This window comes from Fringilla coelebs (assembly GCF_963513975.1).
Source record: "Fringilla coelebs genome assembly, chromosome: 1".
In the NCBI taxonomy this organism is placed as follows: Eukaryota; Metazoa; Chordata; class Aves; order Passeriformes; family Fringillidae; genus Fringilla; species Fringilla coelebs.
The window spans coordinates 142,555,891-142,575,563 of record NC_140028.1 but is presented as its reverse complement, the minus strand read 5'-3'; the positions used below and the strand labels follow the sequence as shown (position 1 = coordinate 142,575,563).

Below are 19,673 nucleotides of genomic sequence, written 5' to 3'. Positions count from 1 at the left end.
ACAGGTCTGCCCAGTGAAAGCACACTTGAAGTAGAGAGCACAAATGTGTCTTCCTGGGTACTCTTCAGTTCCCCAACTCTCTGAAAACTGCAGTGCACATCTTCTCCTCATCACATCACCTACCAAGGCAATGATGGGGCTCACGTGGTCGCAAGCGGGTCCTGCTTAGATGAGAGTTCTGTCAAATGTGTGTGCATGAGAGCTCCAGCACAGCTGTAGGTTAATAGACAAGCAGGAGAAAAACCCCATGTGGAGCAGATGCAATGGTGTGTTTCAGACCTAAAGGAAGTGTGGGATAAAACAGGAGCTGGGCTATCAGGGAGTCAATGGCACAAGGCAATACAGCATGTTAACAAGAGATAGAAAAGCAGCCCAGGGGAGAAGAACTGAGACAAGCCCTGGGGCAGATTCTGTTTGTCTCTTTGGTGATCCATGCAGTGAAAAAGAGAGAGCACATCTCTAGAAAAAAGATGGACAATGAGGTAAAATACTGCCAGGGAAGGAGGAATGGGGGAAGTAGAGGATTCTTTTTAGCTCAAATTTTCAAGCAATTCATTTTACTTTTCAAGACACTTAAAAAAAAAAGCCAATGAGTCAAGAAGCACTAAATTAGCTAGGATGGTGCTGTAGCAAATCAAGGGCTTGATTATTCTGTGGTTTGCCCTAGATTTAGGAGAAAGTGCAAAATATGCAACAAATACTACAGGGTGAGCTGCCCCCAGGGCTCCACCCCATGGGCAGGAGTGTGTGTGCCATAATGGGAAACAGCAGCTCCCTCAGGCCCCCTCAGGAAACCCATGGTGACTTGATGTTGTGGTGCCCTTGGGAGAGCTCAGAAATCCAGGGACACCTGGCTGAGATGTGCATGAAGGGAGAAGGCACTAGAAAGGGAGATGTTCCAGGCTCCCTGACCTGAACATAAGGAGGGGAAGAAGGATCTGTGAAGGAGCAGTGAGAGTTGTGAGGACACCAGGAACATGCTGCCTTTTTGTCATATAGCAGTGCTACAACCTTGAGGCTGACCTTGGAAAATGATGGAAAGGGTCTTGAGAAGGAGACTAGAGAGAATGAGCCAGGACAAACCCATAAAAAGCATCTGAAACCCCTGGGGCATTTCCCAGTCTCATATTCCTGCAGCACCACTGACCCTGGCTGGTCTCCTGTGCTGCTCTCAGCTGCTCTGGCCTCTTTCCCCCCAGCCTCTTCCCCTGCTCTCTCAGACTGTGCCTTCTTCCAGAGCTCTGACTTCACTTCCTGCAAACCCATCCACCCTCCTGACCTACAGGCACCAAAGAAGAGTTAGAAAACCCCTCCCTGCTCAAAGCAGCCTGATCCAACCGATTTAGTTTCTCTTTTAGAGCTGCCTAAGGATGTTATCAGCAAACAAGTCAGCTTACCTCTAATTCAAGAAGGCCATTTCTTCAAATTAAAGTGTGATTTTATCTCCTTGTCCCTAATCCCTTGCTTTCCTGCATGAAGCTGGCGTGGGTGTGGGCTGCCTGGACCTCTCCTCTGCATTGCAGCTCTCAGACTTTTACACATGCCACAAGCTTGGTACTCTGCTCTATCCAGTAAGAAGTAAACTGGGTTTCAAAAGCTGCCAGCTTACGTCCTCCCTTACCAGAACAAAGCTCCTAAGAAGGAAATGTGAGGCCTCCCTGAGGCTGTTGGAAAGACACGGTGGATAATAGGAAATTTTTGGAAGGAGATTTGAGAAGTGGATTTTACTCACTCCCTATATTGATAAAGGCTTATCATATTCCTTCTCAAAACCAGGAACCACATGGTGAGACAACGTTTTTAAATGTTAATGCATCTTTAGAGAATAATCAGTAATGTTTGATGGCTTGTGCTAGCTCTAGGAGAGGTCTCTTTGTTGTTTAAGAAATTAAACAACATTCATCTGGAGTTTCTTGTCATTACAGGATGAAAGAAAGGTTATTTCTTTAGGAAAAAAAAAAGAGGAAAAAGATCTGAATGATAAACATTATAAAATACTTATCTTCCCAGATGTCTCTGGGAAAATGTGAGCTGAGAGGAAATGCTTATCTCTCTGAAGGACAGCTTTTGGCAACAAGGCTTTCTACACAGTGCGAAATTATTTTAAGAACACAGGACAAAGGTAGAGGGATCTGTTTATAAGAGTGAATTATGAACCAGGTGTAGCATCTCTTCAGGTGAATCACTGTGTAACCTTGGCTAAGCCACACAGACCTTTCTGCCTCAGCTTCTGCTTGGGAAAATAATTGGTGTAGTAGCCAAAAGGAAAATTATTTCCATGATTATCCACAAGTTTACTGTCTGTGTCATGTACTGTGTGATTATATATTTTTAAACACAGCTCCTTGTGTATCTTATCTACAGAAGCATTCCCTCATTAGCTGGGAGATTTATCTGGTCTGTGAAGAAATCCATGAGCCAAGCAGGGTTCACCTCCAGGGCTGGGTTCAGCTGCACATAATCAGGCATCATGGGCTCTCAGCTGCCCAAAGCACCAACTTCCTCATGCCAAGACGAGCAGAATCCAGCCTGAACAGCCTCTTGAGCATGGACCACATTTTAAAAATAATCATAGATTTTGGTGTTTCCAATTGTGATGTCAGCTCAGGGGTGCCCCAGGAAACCTGCCTTCTGGAAAACAAGAGTGCCTTTGACCAAACATAAAGCTTTTTTAAACATCTCTTGATACACCTGTACAGTGGGAGGCCAAAGATCACTACTGTTTTCTGATATTCATAAGCACTCCCTTTTTATTTTTAAGTTTGATTTAAGATGATACTATGTCTTATTATTTTGCTAACTCATCAGGAGTTTGTTGATTTGATTCTGAGTTTTAAGCATTTACTTGCTTTTGTTCATTTTATAAACCCTGCTGACACAATGCTGAAATCACATCAGCAAAGACAACATTTCCTTCCTGAATAGGTGCATTCTGCTTCTTGCCCCAGCAAGCTGCTGTTTCACATGTGAAAAAAAAATTCTAGTCTGGGCAGAATAATGCCTAATCATTAATAAATAACTTAAACAAATAAAAAAATCACAAAGGAGTGAAACTACTGTCTGATGGATTTGCCTGTGAGGAAGTGAGGTTGTTGTGTGACCTTGAGTCATTAATTTTAGATTCCCATGTGTATGCCCCTTCCTCCATTCATTCTTTTGTCTTGCCTGCCTCACATTCAGGGCAGTCAAGGCAAGGACCATTTCTCACTATGTGCACTTTTGCCAGCCAGCACTATGGGCTTTGCAGCACTGTAAAATGCAGGTATGGGGAGCAGTAGGTGGGACAGAGATAAGAGAGTGCCTTGTGCAATGGATCATGGGGTGGCAGGCATGTGAAAACAAGCCACACACCTCTGGGGTCCCCTGTGCCTTGCTGGGGACATTCCATGGGGCTAGGCAGGGACAAAGCTGGTGCAAGGAGAAAGCAACAAGGATGTGCCTCTGCCATGGCAGGGACAGTCTGGGGAGTGATGAGGTGACAGTGCAGGGTCATGGTGGAGATGGGATTTGTCATCATGGACAACAAGCTCTGCAAGTCTGTTGGTGGCACACACTGGCTCAAGACCTGATTTGCTCATCTCATTTGCAGGAAGAAATCCCTGGAAAATCACGTGTTTGCTGGAATGCCATAGGTATGGTTCCAGGGACTCTAAGTCTGAGCTGGTGGCTCCAACAAACCCACCTGCCATGCAGTGACCATGTAGTATATTTGACATAGGCAGCATGGCTTTGGAAGGATCCTTTCCATAAGGGTCTTGCCATTATTTGCTGCAAGTGCAGGTGATGTTGGAGAGAGTCTGATGAACAATCAACACTACAGATGTGCTGTATCATATATCATATCATATCATTTCAGTGCTCTACTTCAGACTCCAGCTGCTGCAGCCTGTAACAATGCAACCCTTCACCCTATACATGCTCTGTGAACCCTGAGAAGAGTCTGTGCATCTCCAGTTAGAGCCCTGATCCTCTGGTCCAACCTCTGGCTGTGCCTTCAAGGCTCTTTTTGATCATGGGAATGCTTTCCAAAGCACCCATTTACTTTTAGGGCTGTTTGTATCAAGCAGGAAATGCAGGGATGGATTGCCCAGCAGAGCCACAGAGCCCCAGGAGTACAGAACTGCCTTGCCCAGCTCTGGTTTTCCTTGCACACTTTCCCCCAGCACACCAAGCAGGACCGAGCACCAGTTGCACAGACAGACAGACAGGCACTCTCTAAAGCCTGTAGTATTTTTGCCCTCAAGTGAAACACTTTCCGCCAGCAAAGAAAGAGAGCAAGAAGGATCTTAAAAAAAACAAACAAACAGAAAAAAGACAAAAGGCACAGAAAGGAGGGAAGGAGAGGGAAGCTTTTTCTCTTACAGTCGGTTGTGATCTCGTAGGGGGAGTTAAGGCGCGCGTCTCCGCAGGGTGAAGTGCTGACGTACAGGTGGAACAGGATGTTCTCCCGCAGCCTGTAGCCTCCCTCTTTTAATCGCACGAAGATTGATCGCTCCCAGTCTTCTCGCCGTTTGCTATGATCACAAAAGAGGTTCCAGGTCATTTGTTACATGCCAAATCAGAAACATTCCTGTGCTCTCTCTCTCTCCGTTTCTCCCTCTGTTTGTTTGTTTGTTTTTATTAGCACCCGGCACATATATTTTGCCTAGTGACAGCAAAAGAAAACCAGTGAGTTTCTCCAGGTGAAGAAATGTGTGAAGGAGGTCAAAACTGCCAAAGGGCTTTTGGCTTGCTTACCTAAGATATGCTCTAATGATAAAATGTGGATTTTTGAAGGGTAACTCTCCTTCCTTACATGCACGGATTCATAAACACACTGATTTTAAAGTGGTTCTGGTGCATGTAAAAATGAGTTCTCTTGGGCTCTCATGTGAACACGTCAGCTCTGCTGATCACAATGCCTAGACACATGTTTGAATCCCATTAACATCAATCACCACAGCTGAGATGTGTGTTCATATGCTCCACTGAAAAGGGCCTCTAACAAAGCACCCAAATTTTATGACCACTGCCAACCCTCCCTGCTCCCCAGGCATTGCTCTTCTCCCCCATTCAACCAGAGCTACCTACCAGTGCTCCCCCTAGGCCAGCAGGGTCACTTGGCATTTTTGGAAATCAGAAGCCATCCTAAGAAGGGTGGACAAAAGTTGTGTGGGCTTTTCTCAGCTGAGTTGAAAACAATACTTATTGAGATGAAGCTTTTATCTTTGCAGTGGTTCAGCAGCTAGATGGGGATGCAGTGTACATATTCCATTAGCAACAGCTGCCCGGGAGGCCAAACCCTCCCAGTGCTGCCATTTGCAGCAACAGCACAGCATTAAGGCTCTGCTGCTGTGCAGCTCCTCCCATGAGTTACATTTGGGAAGATATGGGTGATTTCTCTGACAGACAGCTGCCTCGAACATGTGTGTTTGGGTGATGGTCACGATTATCATTTTGAAGGTGAAAATGTGATTGCTGAAATTAGGATGAGACTCCTTTCCCTCTGGTGGCCTGGTCCTTCCCTCAAAAACTCAAGGGTCTTTTAGGAGGAGTATCTCTGAACAGAACAGCACCTGCAGGTAATGATTTTCCTGGGATGCTTCTAATAAGGCAGAATCCCACCCGTTTAATTCGCTACAGGACAGCCCATTAACCAAGGTGATTTCTGCCTGTCTCTCTGCCTCCTGATAGTGCAAACAGGAGTGCTTTTTACTCAGCCTTTGAGTGAGTCCTTGGCTTTCATCCAAGCTGCCTCTGCCTGTTTTCTCCCAGTGCAGCCTCTGTGCTATTGAAGCTGTTTGGCTGTCACTCTTCCATGGTTTGGGTGTTTTGTCATTTCTTGATGCCAGGATGCGTTTGCTGTCAGGAGGAATTTACAGGCACATTAGCTCGCCTGTCAGGGACAGGGAGACACACTGGCTGCCGAGCTGGGGCTGCCACATGCTGCTCCTTCATTTTCTGCTGGCTCTGGTGGAACTTCCCAACTGCACTAATTATATTATCGCCCTGATACAAGCCTCTGAAATAATAAAATCTCTGCAAGTCCTGCTGCTTGGACTTCAGAGCAATTGCAGGTAGTTCTAAATAATTCACTGCAAAATCAGCTGGGAGAATACAAAGCTGTGCAGTCCAAATGCCTGCTATTATTACATTAAATCTCACCAGAGTGTTGGGGGGGGGGCAGCTTACAGTACTTGGAGACAGTTGCTATGTAAGGTTGGTGCAGTCATGCTTTGGGCTGGATTTCAGGAGTTCAGCTTCCATCCTGCTTTCACTGGTCATTGTTTTCCACTGATTAACCTTGCTCTCTTACCTCTTCATGAACACCAACAAGGGTCTGTGGCCAGTGTGGATGCCAGGTTAGGATGATAGACAGCTGCTCTAAAAATAGTTGGCAGGGCTGGAGGGCAAGGCAGCTTGACTCTCTCCTCCGGCAGGCTGAGGTTATTCCTATCACACAGGGTCCTGACCTGCCTTTGGGATGGTTTTTTAGGAGCTGAACTCATACATGAGGTTCATTCTTGCATTGTACCTGAATAGGCTTCATAACAAAACTCAGTGAATATTGTTGGAAAAGAGTTTGGGCTGCAGCATCATCTGCCATGGCTTAGTAAAGATTATTGTGCATGGGATGTTCGGTGTATTTCAAAACCCAGGGGGACCCAGAGATCTGCTAAAAGTGGTCCAGGTAAAGTATGAGATGCACTTCTGCAAAGTCACCTCTACTCCAGCACCAGTACCTGGTGCCTTGTCTCTGGGACAGGTGAACTGTGAGAGGGAAGATGACTTTGCAGGTCTTTACAACATCCTTTGCACAGCCACACTCAGCCTGCACAAGTCAATGGAGAGAGGAGCCCACAGTGAGCCTGCAGATCCCATTCATTCAGGGGGGCATTAAAGTGTCATTTCTGTGTACTGGCAGGGGCTAAAAGAGCAGAATTCATCCCTAAAACTTTGCCTGTTACAAATTTCTGTGGGAGTGAGGATTTGAGGCTCATTCAAGTGGAACATCTAAGAACGTGCTAAATTTTAATCTTTTGCTTAAGTTCATTATTCAGCATAACACATGACCATGTTTTGAGCTGACTTGAAGAAGATACTTTAGCACATGCTTATGGTTTAATATATATGAAGCATTTTGGTGCAACAAAGCCTGACAAGCAGAGGAGCAGTTTTTTAGTACTAGAAACTAGTACTAGAAGTTGCTACTACTACATACTACAAAAGAGCATCCTAGAGAAAGTATCAACAGGCTTAGTAGATGTGTAACAAGCAGATAATTTTCCTCCAAAAAGTAACTTAACTGGACTGGATTAAGACTGTTTCTTGCTTTTTATATATAAAATAAACACTGGTTTTCATCTGATTTGCTGAAAGAGCTTACCTTCTGGTAAAATCATCTCCCTGGCACCTGAAGGGTGCACTACAGTAGCAAGCCTACGATGGTGTTGATTTATTTTAAGGATACTCTATTAATTTTGTTTTTCTTTAGAAAGAAGAGTTGTATTTTCTTTTCTTCCCTATTGGCCAGTTGATATAAATAATACCACTGAAAATGATTTTCCCATCACCATAGCAAGACAATCAGACTATCGAATTTGTGTGCTTTTTGATGGTGATTCTTAGAAAAAGCTTCTCAAAAGGTCTTTCTTGTCCTTCTTTTGTACATCAGAAAAATTTTCGTCTTACTTCTCATCTTTTTCGTGAAAGTCTGGAGAACTGGAGGATTATGGTTGTCATAAAAATGAAATCTGGGAGGGCTAAGGGCTTTAATCACACTGGTTAGAAGCTGACAGGTTTTAGTTGTGCTTTTAGCTTTTATTTAACTCAAGCTCTAGACAATGAATTGTTGAAAGAAAGTTTCCTTTTGAAGTATTTGTCACTCTTGCTTCTTAGAGAGGATAAAGTTCCATTTCTGGAACTTTTTTCCAAGAAAAGTCAGGAAAATCTCACCTCTAACATTTAGCAATAAGAAAAGAAGGGAAAAGAAGTAATTTCCATATTGCTGCAACATTGGCTTGTGGATGGAACTGTCCTGCAGCTTAAATATGTGAAGAAGTTGCTGTATTCTCTTTCTAGAGAAATGGAAACTAAATAGCCCCAGTACATGGCAGTTCATCTCACCCCCAAGAGATACCTGAACAGGTCTGCTGAGCTCCACCTCAGAGATGCCCATGTCTCTCCAGTGGTGACCAAAGGGGCCTTGGGGATCTGGGCAACACTTGACTGCCAAGAAGTAAATTCGATTCAGTGAACCCCTGTCTCTTGGCCATTAATTTTATATCATGGACCTTGCTTTCTCCAACCTGCTTGCCCTTGCTCTTAGAAGGGTACACTCAGCCAAGTGTGTGTTTTGCTTTCACTGAGGTCAATGGCAGTATTTGTAAGTTCTGGAGAAGGGTTTCCTTTTCAAAGCCAGCATCAAACAGAAAAATATTTATTCCACTGGAAGCTCCTGAAGTTTGAAATCCAGCTGCAGAGACCACACTTAGCAGGTAGTCTTGGTGGGAGGAAGGTATGTGAAAAATAGGAAATACTCTCCACAGAACAAACTTGCCTGTTCCATAGTGAATGATGGGAAATTTAAGTTCTTTGAGTCAAGAATGATGCTCTCAAAAGAAAACCATCTTTTAGGTTTTAGTTCATTTATTACTTTGTACAACAGTTTCCTGGCCTAGGAGAGGAGTTTAATTAATGCAAATGCATTACAATAGCTTTGTGTTTCTCCCAGGCCTGAGGAGATGGTGTACATGGAATCCCAGTGGAGCTGAGTTACCATTTTAGTCCTAAAAACTCCGTCCTTATAGTATGTGGCAGCATCATGTGTTTTCTCTGTGAAAGGAAGATCTCTCTTTTTCCAGACAAAAAGGAGTAAATATGATTTCAATGTCACCACAGGACAAAGCTCCTGATGATGGCAAAAAACTGTGTGGCAATAAATATTGAAATTGAAGAATATATCACAACACAGAGTTTTGCTTCTCCATGGATTTTAAGGAAGCAGAATCTGATTTGACAGTAACTCCAGCTCTTTCATTCAAAGGTGCTTAGCCTTGACAATTTTGGCTGAGATTTTTATGGTGTGAGATGCTTAGGCAAGTGGTGGTGCCTGGTCTTGGCTGAACTGAGAGTGATTTGAAGTTGCTGTGAACAGAGCTCGTGTTTCACTGAGAATTCTGTTAACAAAAGGCTGTTAACATTGATCCAAATAAAGTAATAATATGACTGAACATGTTAGGGAGGTGGATCAATACAATAGTTTAAGATACAGTGTTAGCACTTGTTTCCCAAGAGACCATAGCACAAAGCAAGTACTAGGGCTGCTACACTGCTGAAAACATAATAATTTAATGTAAACTTGAAAGCAATTCAGAATGAAATTGAGAGAATATTGTTTTTGATTAAACCCTTCAATGCTCTTGTCCCCCTTTGTTAGCCAAACCCACGTACTCAATATACTCGCTTGTCTTCAACTCCAGCCTCAAGTGAAACCAGCCATTATCCTGTTATTGTTGCTTAGGTGAAACAGTATCACAGGTGCTTACAGGAACACACAATCCTGCTGAGATTAACCCTTGTGTCTGTGACCTGATGAAAAACCTGAAGTCAAAGGAAGTTTTTGCACTGAGTTGAATGGCCTTCAGAAAAAGTCACATGAATATGCACTCAAGAATGGAGGGCAGAAGAATGACTTACAGAGAAAGAGGTTTATTGTTTGTTTTCCTTAATTTCTTGGTTCCTTCCATATAATAAATGCCACCTCAGCTTCCCTTCTGCTTAGTTTTCACATCATAGGATAATTCAGGCTGGTAAGGACCTTAAATCTCTATCCCAGCCTCCTTCTCAAAGTAGTTTGACAGATTGCTCAATGTTCTATGCACTCAGATTTTGAAAATGTCCAGGACAGGAGGGAGACTGCACAACACTTCTGTGTGATCTGTCCCACTGCTAGCCTATTCCCATGGGGAAAATCAGTCCTCATACTCAGTCTGAGCTTCTCTTGTTTCAGTGTGTCCCTCTTGTCTGCCACCTTCCCTCTGCACACCTTGGTGAAGATGTCAGCTCCACTGTGCTGCTGTGTCAGCTCCACCTGCTTTGCTGGCTCTGCCATCCCACCTGCAGGCTGACCAGATCCAGATCTGTCATTCCCTCCACACAGCCCAGGTGCTCTGGCCCCTGAGACTGTGGACAGCCTCTGCTGAATCTGTGTCAGACGATTGATGTCTTTCCTTTGGGGCACCCAAAACTGCACATAGCATTGTAGATGGGCTGGATGGGCTGTAATGAGTGCTGATTAGTGGTGGGTGCTAACATCCTTTGACAGACTCTTCATACTTTCCAGGATCCTGCTGGCCCTTCCTGCTGTTAGGCACACCACTTCCTAATGTCCTGGTTCCTGTCTGCCTACAAGCCCCATCCCTTTTCAGCAGAGCTGCTCTCCAGCCTGGATTTCTTTCATTCTTGATGGAAAGAAGGAAGGTCATTCTTCCTCCTCTTTGGTGTGAGACTTTGCATTTGTCCTTGCTAAGTTTTCTGTCAAACTTCCTGCTGGTCCAGCCCTCCAGCCTGCTGGGATGGCAGACCAGCCCTCAAGCACAGTGACTGGTCCTTCCCACGTTGTGGTGTCCTCTGCAAATCTTATAACCAAGCACTGCATAACCTCTTCCAGATTGTTGATAGACAGGATCAGAGAAAAGACAGCACTTTGAGGTGAGGTATCCCTCACTTCACTTATTACCACCTTCCAGGCAGTGTCTGACCCATTAGCCATTTAAAAGGTAACAAGGTGGATTTGGCTGAAGACAAGAACAATAATTCCACTGTAATGATTCTACATGCTATAACATTTTAAAACATCATAAAGGATGTTTTAAGTGATAGCATCTTACACTTTGGCACAAACTTTGCTGTGCTGTTAACACTCATTGGTTCTCTAGTGAGTCAATGAAGACATTAATGATCAATAAATCACTTCTTTCAGATCTTTCAGCAGCAGCAAGGAACACAGGAAAATGGCTGCATTAAGCAAAATGACTCCCTTCAAGTCTCTGGTCAGTGAGTGATGCTAATAAGCCTGCACGTAAAGATTTGTACAAAATCATCAGGCTTCATAAAGCCCAGCTTTATGAGTCATATCTAATCGCTGCTGAAAGAGAATCAGCTGAAGTAAAGCAGCTCATGACCCAACACTTTAGACTACCTAACTCTCAATTTTCTTTGTGCAGTGTGTTGTTACTTCATCGCTTAAACACTCAGAAAAAATGACATAAAAAACCAAATAATTCAGTTGTCTGGAGGATGGATCAGTTCCACTGAAGGCCATATAACAGCCCCCAAAAACCAACAGAATTCAGTTACCTTAAGTGTAGCTCCAGCTGTGAGTAGAGGAAGTGAACAAATGCCCTTCTTGCCACAATTTCTGCGTGGCAGTCGTTGACCGCAAGCCCTTGGTCATTTATGTATTCCCCATTTATACATTTGGTACCCGATGACAGCACAATAACCTGAGCTTGCCTGATGTCCAAACCTGTAGGAAGAAAAACAAAAGTGCTGTGAAATTGCGGGGGGTGAGTATGATACCATGATTGTTAAAGTCCTCACAGCACACACTTTGATGTGGCAGCCAGACAGCCCTAATGGGATGCTTGTTAAGGTGATGATATGGCCTTTGGAATACGCAGGAATCTCACATCTCTGTGTTATTAGAATAATAAGGTCTATATTTCAGTCTTGCTGCTAATTCCAAGATAAAAGCTCACCATGAAGTTTACTTGTTAAATCAATAACTACATCATAGCAGAGCATATGCTGTAGGGAGGTAATAAAGATCTCCTGCGGTGCTGATAAATGGCCAGGTTTTTATGAGCTGTTGAAGACATTTTCTGGTGGGAGCACATACTCCCTGTAATGTAAGCTTTCATTGCTGTTGCATTTTAAGTAGTAAAAAAAATGGAAGTAATGCTCCTGGGGCTGCTCTTTAAAAATCATGAAGAAAATACCCTAACAGATTTGACTTTCAGTCCAGTTTCCTTTTAGCATCTCCAAGAACAGCTATATTTCTGTAGTGCTCTTTTCAGTGTAGTCTCTGGGATGGAACATTTATCACTGAGACCAGCTTTGTTCACCTGTTGCCTCTCTACATAATGGTGATGGCAATTGAAAGATGTTCCTTACTTGGTCCAGATAGACACTTTCTAGGAATAAATCCTAATTTATTTGGAGACAGTTACAAAATGCTTAGAGACTTCAACAGGGCCTGGGTTTCACTCTAAAAAATAGCTCATTCAGCCCCATGGACAATTTCAAAGTAAAATTTAGAATAAACTGAGCCCAAAATGAAATGATCTCTTGAGAAACACATCTCTGGACTCATCTCACTGAATACCAAAGAACAAGGGAGCAGCTCTTGGGAAAAATAACTTTTTTGCCTGATAGGTGCTTCCTCTAGAAGTGACAAAGTGGCCTCTGAGTGTAGAGCTGTGTTTGACACAATGGCTGTGTGTGGGCAAACCCCTGCACAGGACAGCACAGCAGCCCAGACTGCTGGTGCCCAGGTAGAGTCACCTGAGATGCCCTTCATGTCCTGCCTAACATCTGGCTGCAGTCTGGGAAGCCCAGGAGGTTCTGCACCCTCCCCATGCATCTCACACAGAAATCCATAACGAGGCTCAGTGAAAACACACACCCATGTTTAGGTAATTGAATCAAGACCTCAAAGTGTTACAACTCAAATGAGGACAGATCTGAGGCTGCAAATACCCATAGGAGGAATGGAAACAATCTTCCCATGGGCCATGGTGATGCTGTTTTATGGCCTTACTTTAGCTTTAGAAAAGCTTTAGGAATAGTTTTATAGAGTCAGCAAAAATAATTTTTTTCCTCTTACGAGGTCTATTGAATAGCAGAAAAACTGAAAAACTGCAGATTTTATTGGCTTGGCATGTCTGGGGCTATGTTCCCTTATAAAATCCATTGGTGTTAAATGACAAAAGAGTTGAATGGAGAAGGAAATAATATTTTAAACAGAAGGATTGGTACTGCCAATGATTTCCCCGTTAGTAAATACCATCAACAGCCCTTCATAATCTCCACACAGCACCGGGACTAGTTGTGGATGATGTGCTGTAGCACTGTTGGTATGCTTAATGAATATAATTGCAAATGATATCAAAATTATTTCATGCCTATATCAGTACAAAAGCTACATCAGTAATCAAAAAAGTTTAGCAGTAATGCGGCATTGCAGCATTGTGGCATTTGTAGGAGAGGGGTAAGTATTGTGAAAAATTCAGTTAATCCCATCTGAGCCCCTGGCTGTGAGAGTTTCATACAGAAGTTGTTACAGGTACTAGTGACAAAGTACACATCACTGTGTGCCTGTGGTGAGAGCTTAATCTCTCTTTGTTACTATAGATGTGGCCCTAAAAAAGTGTTTTGGAGTAATTATTGGGGAGAAAAACAAAAGAGCTGGAAATCTTGAAAACCCAAGAAGTGAAGATTGGAACATATGGGAGAAATGGAGAGGAGAAAAAGCCCTTGTGTTTATTCCAATTTTATTACTAGGTAAAAAGTTGAGGTGGAAAAATTACTCATTCCCTACAAAGAAATGTGCTTGTAGTCTGTACATTAAAATTGCTTTGCTTTAGGGTCAGTGCTTTCATGAGAAAAATAATAGGTATCTTAGATTGCGACACGTCCATCTAGTTAACAGTGTCTTTCACATGGACTAACATCAAACATTTCATGGGCCACTGCCTGCCACTGAGGCGTTCGAGTCCCACTCAGCATCTCAAAAAGCAGTGTATATTTTTCTCAACAGTATGTAATATTTTCCTTGGTTGGAAGGCCCATGAAAAGAATCAGCTATTTTTCTGTTCTATTTTATTTATTTACTAGTATAGATAGAGCCTTTTTTACCTCAGCACAGCAGGAGTACACCAAGAGGCAATTTCCTCCTACAGAAACCCATGAGCTTCTCTGTCTGCCCCTGAGGACCTCGGTCAATACTCCTTCTCAGGGCAGAGAGACCAACTGCTTCCTTCTCCTAACATTAGCAAGCCCCTGGTGTGCCTCCTCCTCTCTCCTTCCCCTCCTTCATAGCCAAAGCACCAGGCTCTGAAAATACAGAGAAAAACCACCTGGGCAAGCCCTCCTGCTCACCGGGATCTACACCTTCCTCACCCCCTGAATCAGCCCAGTACACAATCATTTTATCCACAAATAAACTTAACTCTTTTTCTCCTCTCAGGTGAAGGTAAGCTGATGAATGCATTCAGGATTTTCTGTAAGGTCTGGATTTATTCACAAATGAAACAGAAAGGCACCCAACACCTATCAGATGCAGCATTAATATGAATCCCTCTGGTGTTGTTTGCTATCACAATGTCCACCTGCACAGCAGTAGCCAGTGTGCTTGGGGTGTTCATGTTTGGGTGAATTTACTCCATATGTTGGCTTCCAGTGGTATGGGGCCCCAGTGGGTACCACGTGTGGACACAGCCTGGGGTGTTTTCCTGTCCTGGCAAGGGGCACGAGTTTGCAGAGCATCACTTAGATGCTGCCTGGGGCTGGGAGGCAATGGCTTCCAAGAATTTGCAGAACCAGTCTGAGTGTAAAACATTAAAGATCTCCATGTATTTTCCATTTGCAGCGTCAGAAAATAATCCGTGCTCCTCTATGCTCAGAAATACCCAAGAGTTATGTCTCGCTGCTGTGGCACTTGGAAACCCAGGTGTACATGACTTATGCATTAGCTCTGAAATATTTACACCTCACTGGGGAGCCAAATGGAGAAAGTGATCTGTGACCAATGCAGCACTGTTCAATGCTGCCTGTTCAATGGGTGCCTGTGAGGGCACCCAGCATGATGAGAAATACTTCCAACAACCTGACAGTTGTCCGCTGTGTTCAGGAGCATACATGCTAACAGATTGTCCCCTTGCATGCCTTGTTTGGTACACACACAGAGCTGGAGGTTTATCCCCTGTGTAATGTTTGATATTGCTGCCAGTGAACATGGGAGGAATTTTTCTCTGAGAATAAGACGTGATGCTCAGCTGATGAAGGCAGATTTTAGCATTGACTAATCACACTGGCATTTTAGGCAGCATTTTCAGCTCTGGAGCCTAGATATTTGCTTCAGTGATTCAGAATTAATAGGCACTTCTGTACATTTGTCTATTTTGCATTAAAACCAGTAATTACTAACTCTTGTTATTAATGTTTACTTCCTATTTTATTTTGCTTGCAGAATACTTCAAGTTTCTCAAGCAATTTCTATTTATGAAAGTCGAGCTCCCTCATAAGCATTGATTAATTTAACCTCAGACATGCAGCGGATCCAGACTGTGCACATCCTCAAGCCATGCCTAGGAAAGCTGTGGCTTTGTGAGAGGCAGAATCCTACATGAGCAGTGACTGGCACCACCAGCCTTATGGCACCTACCCTGCTCAGGGCTGTACAGAGGCTTTGATCCAGGACAAAGATTGCTCCCCACAAGACTCATGTTCTTACTGAGGGGAGTCAATCTCAGGTGAAAGATCCAGGGATGTCACTGCATCCAGGTTATTCGACAAACAAGGAGAAATGGCTTACATTATTGTGACCTTAACTCCTGACCCACTGATTGTCAGAGTTCATGAGGCATTTCCTACCCTCGCTGCCTTCTGCAGAGTAACATTTGAAGAGACATTAGGTTCAAAGTAACTGGTGAACAATTTATAACAGGCACCTGCATTAGGTTTCTATTATTTGCCTAAAGACTTCTAATAGTTTTCAATTTGAAAAGGAAATGGAGCAGTGGAAAGGAAATTGGGAAGCTGTGTCAGCATAGTGGCTGGGTCCTGGCTGACACCCTGTTGTTGAGGACAGCTGAGAGAGCAGGGAGGGAATTCACTACATTTTATCTTGACAAATTCTGTCAATTAGTTGCATTATAAAATAAAAATGTACACATAAATGACACATTGCCTTTGACCACATATCCAGTCTAATGATCCAGTGAGGTAATAATCCTTTCTGGAGCTCTGCTGGAAGCCTGAGCCCAGCCCAAGTCTAGAGGCAGGAACTCGTCTCACAGCCAGGCAGGGGGAACCTCGAATCCCTGATGTTCATTTTTTGTCTGTCAGTGATTGTGCAGATTTTCATGCCACAGCTGAGCTCTTGAAAAGAAACTGGGTTTTATTATAAGCCATTTCCAGTTTGCTGACACCAACAGGGAGATTCATTTCAGCTGCTCTGGATAACTAGAGTTTAGATGTCCATAGCTGAGCTAATTGCTGTAGGCTCTCTTTATAGTCAAAGGAGAGGAATTTTCCTAGGAGGTGATTCATCTGGCCTAGTTTAGATATTTGCTTTTTGATAGTCAACATTATATCTCAGTATTGCCAGCTTCTCTTCATGAACTCTGAAGACCTATAGACAGCCAGAAGAATAAACCTTTCCCTACTGTGGAGAGATGCTCTTAGTAAAATTTCTCTCCCAAGCAGCAAAATACAGATCAAAACTCCCCAGATAATAAGAGGGCAAGCAGAACAAATCTATCCTTTACAATTTTTCCCCTTATGTTTAAACTTCACGAGATTCTTTTTTTCAGCTTTTCCCCCCACAACAGTTGAGGATAATTGTATCAATGTCAGTATATTCAAGGATGCTCATTTTGCCTTGAGCTGAACTATTGCACACAGAAAGAAAACAGGGCTGTCTTCCCTATGTAACCTCCCAAAACGCCAGGCCTGCAGCAACAGAGCTTGTAACAGAAATGGTTCAGAAAGATGTTGACAGAAGAGAGTGTAAGCAAGCAAAAAATATGAAGGTTTGCTCAGCAGACAAGCTGGATGTGGAGAACTGGCTGACATCTTCTGGACTATGGCTGTGAGCTGAGTGTTTAAGTCAGTTGTGGACATAAACACAAAATGCCTACACCCATCTGCTTGAAGACACAGCTCTACCAATAAAACAAGTGAGTTTTGGCTAGTCTAGTCATTGCTTCCACTGATTTTAAATGAGTTACTCTTCTAGTGGGCTATGATCATTAGGACCTTCCATAAGAATGAGTTTGTAGCCTTGCATGTTTTTGTGTTGGAAAAGGAAAATCAAAATCCTGAGGAAATTGCGGGATGTGTAGACTGGTACCTGCAATCAGCAAATCACACAGGCTGTGCATCAGAGAGCTGAGAAATTCAGCGAGCCCAACTCACACAGACAGGAGGGAGTTTACAACTGCTAATGCCAGGATACAACTGGGATCACACTTTGGTTTCTCAGCAGCTGGCACGACACGTAGAGAAGCACCAGTCAGTATGCAAGTGACTATTGCACTGCATGTTTTAGACCCTGCTAGTGGTAGTGAAATCCATCTTCTTTTTCAGCCTGACACCGTGAAGACAGCTCACTGCTTGAAATATATTCATTTTAAATTAGAAAAAAAAAATCAGAAAAATCGGGTTTGATTAATTAAGAAAACCCACATTCTTTTATTGGGTGGGAGACAACTTACACAAAATGCAATGCAGTAAAAAGGAAAGCCAGAAATAATGATAGTGTAACATCAGCCCTCCTGAATAATTCATGGGATACAATTTCATGTTATTTTAAATGGTGCTGCTTCTCTCTCTGATAAGCAATAATTTTATGCTCTTTCTTTACCTTTTTTAACAAATCAGTCAAAAGGATTGTCTATTGTTATCTCAAAAAAGTGTATTTGGAATAATTTTCAAGGCAGCTTAATTGAGCTCTGATCACAGAAGAGGTTTTTTTTTAATACCCTCTACTCACAGCTGAATAAGTTCAGGTTTCCATTTCAGGTTTGTTTAGGGAAGGAAAATTTCTTGATGTTACATAGCACTGACAAGTCCTGCATTATTTTCTCTTATCTTCTTCCCTGGCAGCCCTATCACATTCTTAGAATGGCTTTAATTTTGTAATAAGAGATAGTCAAGACATGAAAGGGCAGTGATGCTGGAAAAGCTGTCTGCAGGGGCGTGCTGTGGGCACAGTCCTGCACCCCACCGTCCCAAGGCAGATCTTGAACCTCTGCAGAGCCCTGTGGGCACTGAGCTGCCAGGCTGCTGCCTGCCACCCCAGGAGTGGGCAATGTCCCATAGAAAATACTGCCAAAGAGGCAAAGAGCTCTTCTCCCCATCTTCTCCCTCAAAAAAAAAACAAAACAGGAAAAGGACATATTTCTCTGGAAATGGAAACCAGTGCCCCTGTATGTTAGTGCTTACATGAGGGGTAGGTCGATGGTGAGAAGTGAGGGATGTGTTTACCAGGTCCATCAGAGAACTTGGTGGTGCATCTACAACCCCTTCTATTCTGAGGCTTCAAGAGGAGTGAAATCAAGATGTGCAAGGAGGGAGCTGAGGATTGAGGGGCTGGTGTGTGGCACAGCGTGCCTTGCTCTTCAGTTTTGATGTAGGATTTGCACTCCTGACACAGAGAGCTCTGCTGTCCCCAGCTCTGCATGGGGAACAAAACCACACTCTTGACTAAAATAAAATTTTTTTTAAAAATGTAGCTATAAGAGAAGAACAGTGTAGAGCAGGGATGATTAATAGTATGCATATATCAATGCACAGTATGCATTTATCTGACAGCCATAAAGACTGCTGCAGCTCATTTTTTTCCTCCCCATTTTGTGTTGTACCTGTGGTAGTGATTTTGGTAATTCCAGTGACAAACAGGAACCTGGGACTTCAGTGAGCACTGTGGCTGGAGCCCCTAGCTCACACTGGATGTCCCAAAGAACACCCCACGAGGTGGATGGGAGCAGCTGATGTGAAGTAGCTGACTAAAATATGGGAAGAAAGAAGCATATTGAGGGCTTAGGAAATGGAATTGCAAAGTCTGAACAAAAGGCAGATACACCGCTGGCAAATAATGGGAACAAAGAAGTGGCTAGCAGTGAGGTTACAGATATTTAGGGGTATAAAGGGAACAGTCTTTGAGTTAACTGGAGTCACAGAGGGATTTCCTTTCCTTACATCAAAATGTGGGTTATGTGTAACTGACTATATTGTATTTCTGTGGAAAGAAAGGGTGTAGAGGGGGCCTCTGAGAGCCTCATATTTTCTTCCCTTATTAATGTGTTAAGTAGTCCTCCCTCTGACTGTGCTGCCTGGGGAAAGCTATTCTTTGCAGAGCTCTTCATCTTCATCAGGGAAGGAGCAGGGACAGAGTCACAGTTGTCTCTGCCCTATCTCTGACCCCTCTGTGCTGGAAGCAAGAGCCAGGGTATTGCCTGACAGTGGCCATGGCTCTCCTTTCACAGTCAGCCACAGGAAATTTTGCCCAAACCCACAGGGCTGGGGAGGGGTTGGGGAGTGCACTTGTAAATAAGTTCCGAATTCAGTTCCTCTGAAAAAAAATCCCTTTCTGACACAAGCCCATTTTGTACTGTTTGATCACACCATGGGATGCCTGAGAAAGGATTCTTGTGCTAATCCATTTGGCAAGATTTTCTTTGTGCAGGCCTTTCCTTAAAACTCATTCAAAAGATGGATTTCCAGTCTGGAAAAGAATGGTGAGGAGGTTGCTCAAGGGGAAGGGAATCAGAAAACAAAGGCAAGGCTGCTGGGGGCTGCAGAGAAGAGTGACCCAGCAGGAGACAGTACAAAAATTGAATATGAAAACTATAAACATTGGTGTGTGTGTTTCTGAGTGTCTGAAAGGTGCAAACCCCAAGGAGAGA

The 19,673-nt window shown here is 43.5% G+C and overlaps 1 protein-coding gene across 1 annotated transcript in view; it reads right to left on the bottom strand.

Moving 5' to 3' along the window:
* Positions 1-19,673, bottom strand: part of ADARB2 (adenosine deaminase RNA specific B2 (inactive)) — a gene marked incomplete at both ends in the record, with an annotated part of 302,283 nt that overhangs the window by 29,233 nt on the left and 253,377 nt on the right. Inside the window, 2 exons of the mRNA XM_084213135.1 lie at positions 4,363-4,514; positions 11,341-11,509. Coding sequence (XP_084069261.1) covers positions 4,363-4,514; positions 11,341-11,509 — 321 coding nt within the window. The remainder of the gene's footprint in view (positions 1-4,362; positions 4,515-11,340; positions 11,510-19,673) is intronic.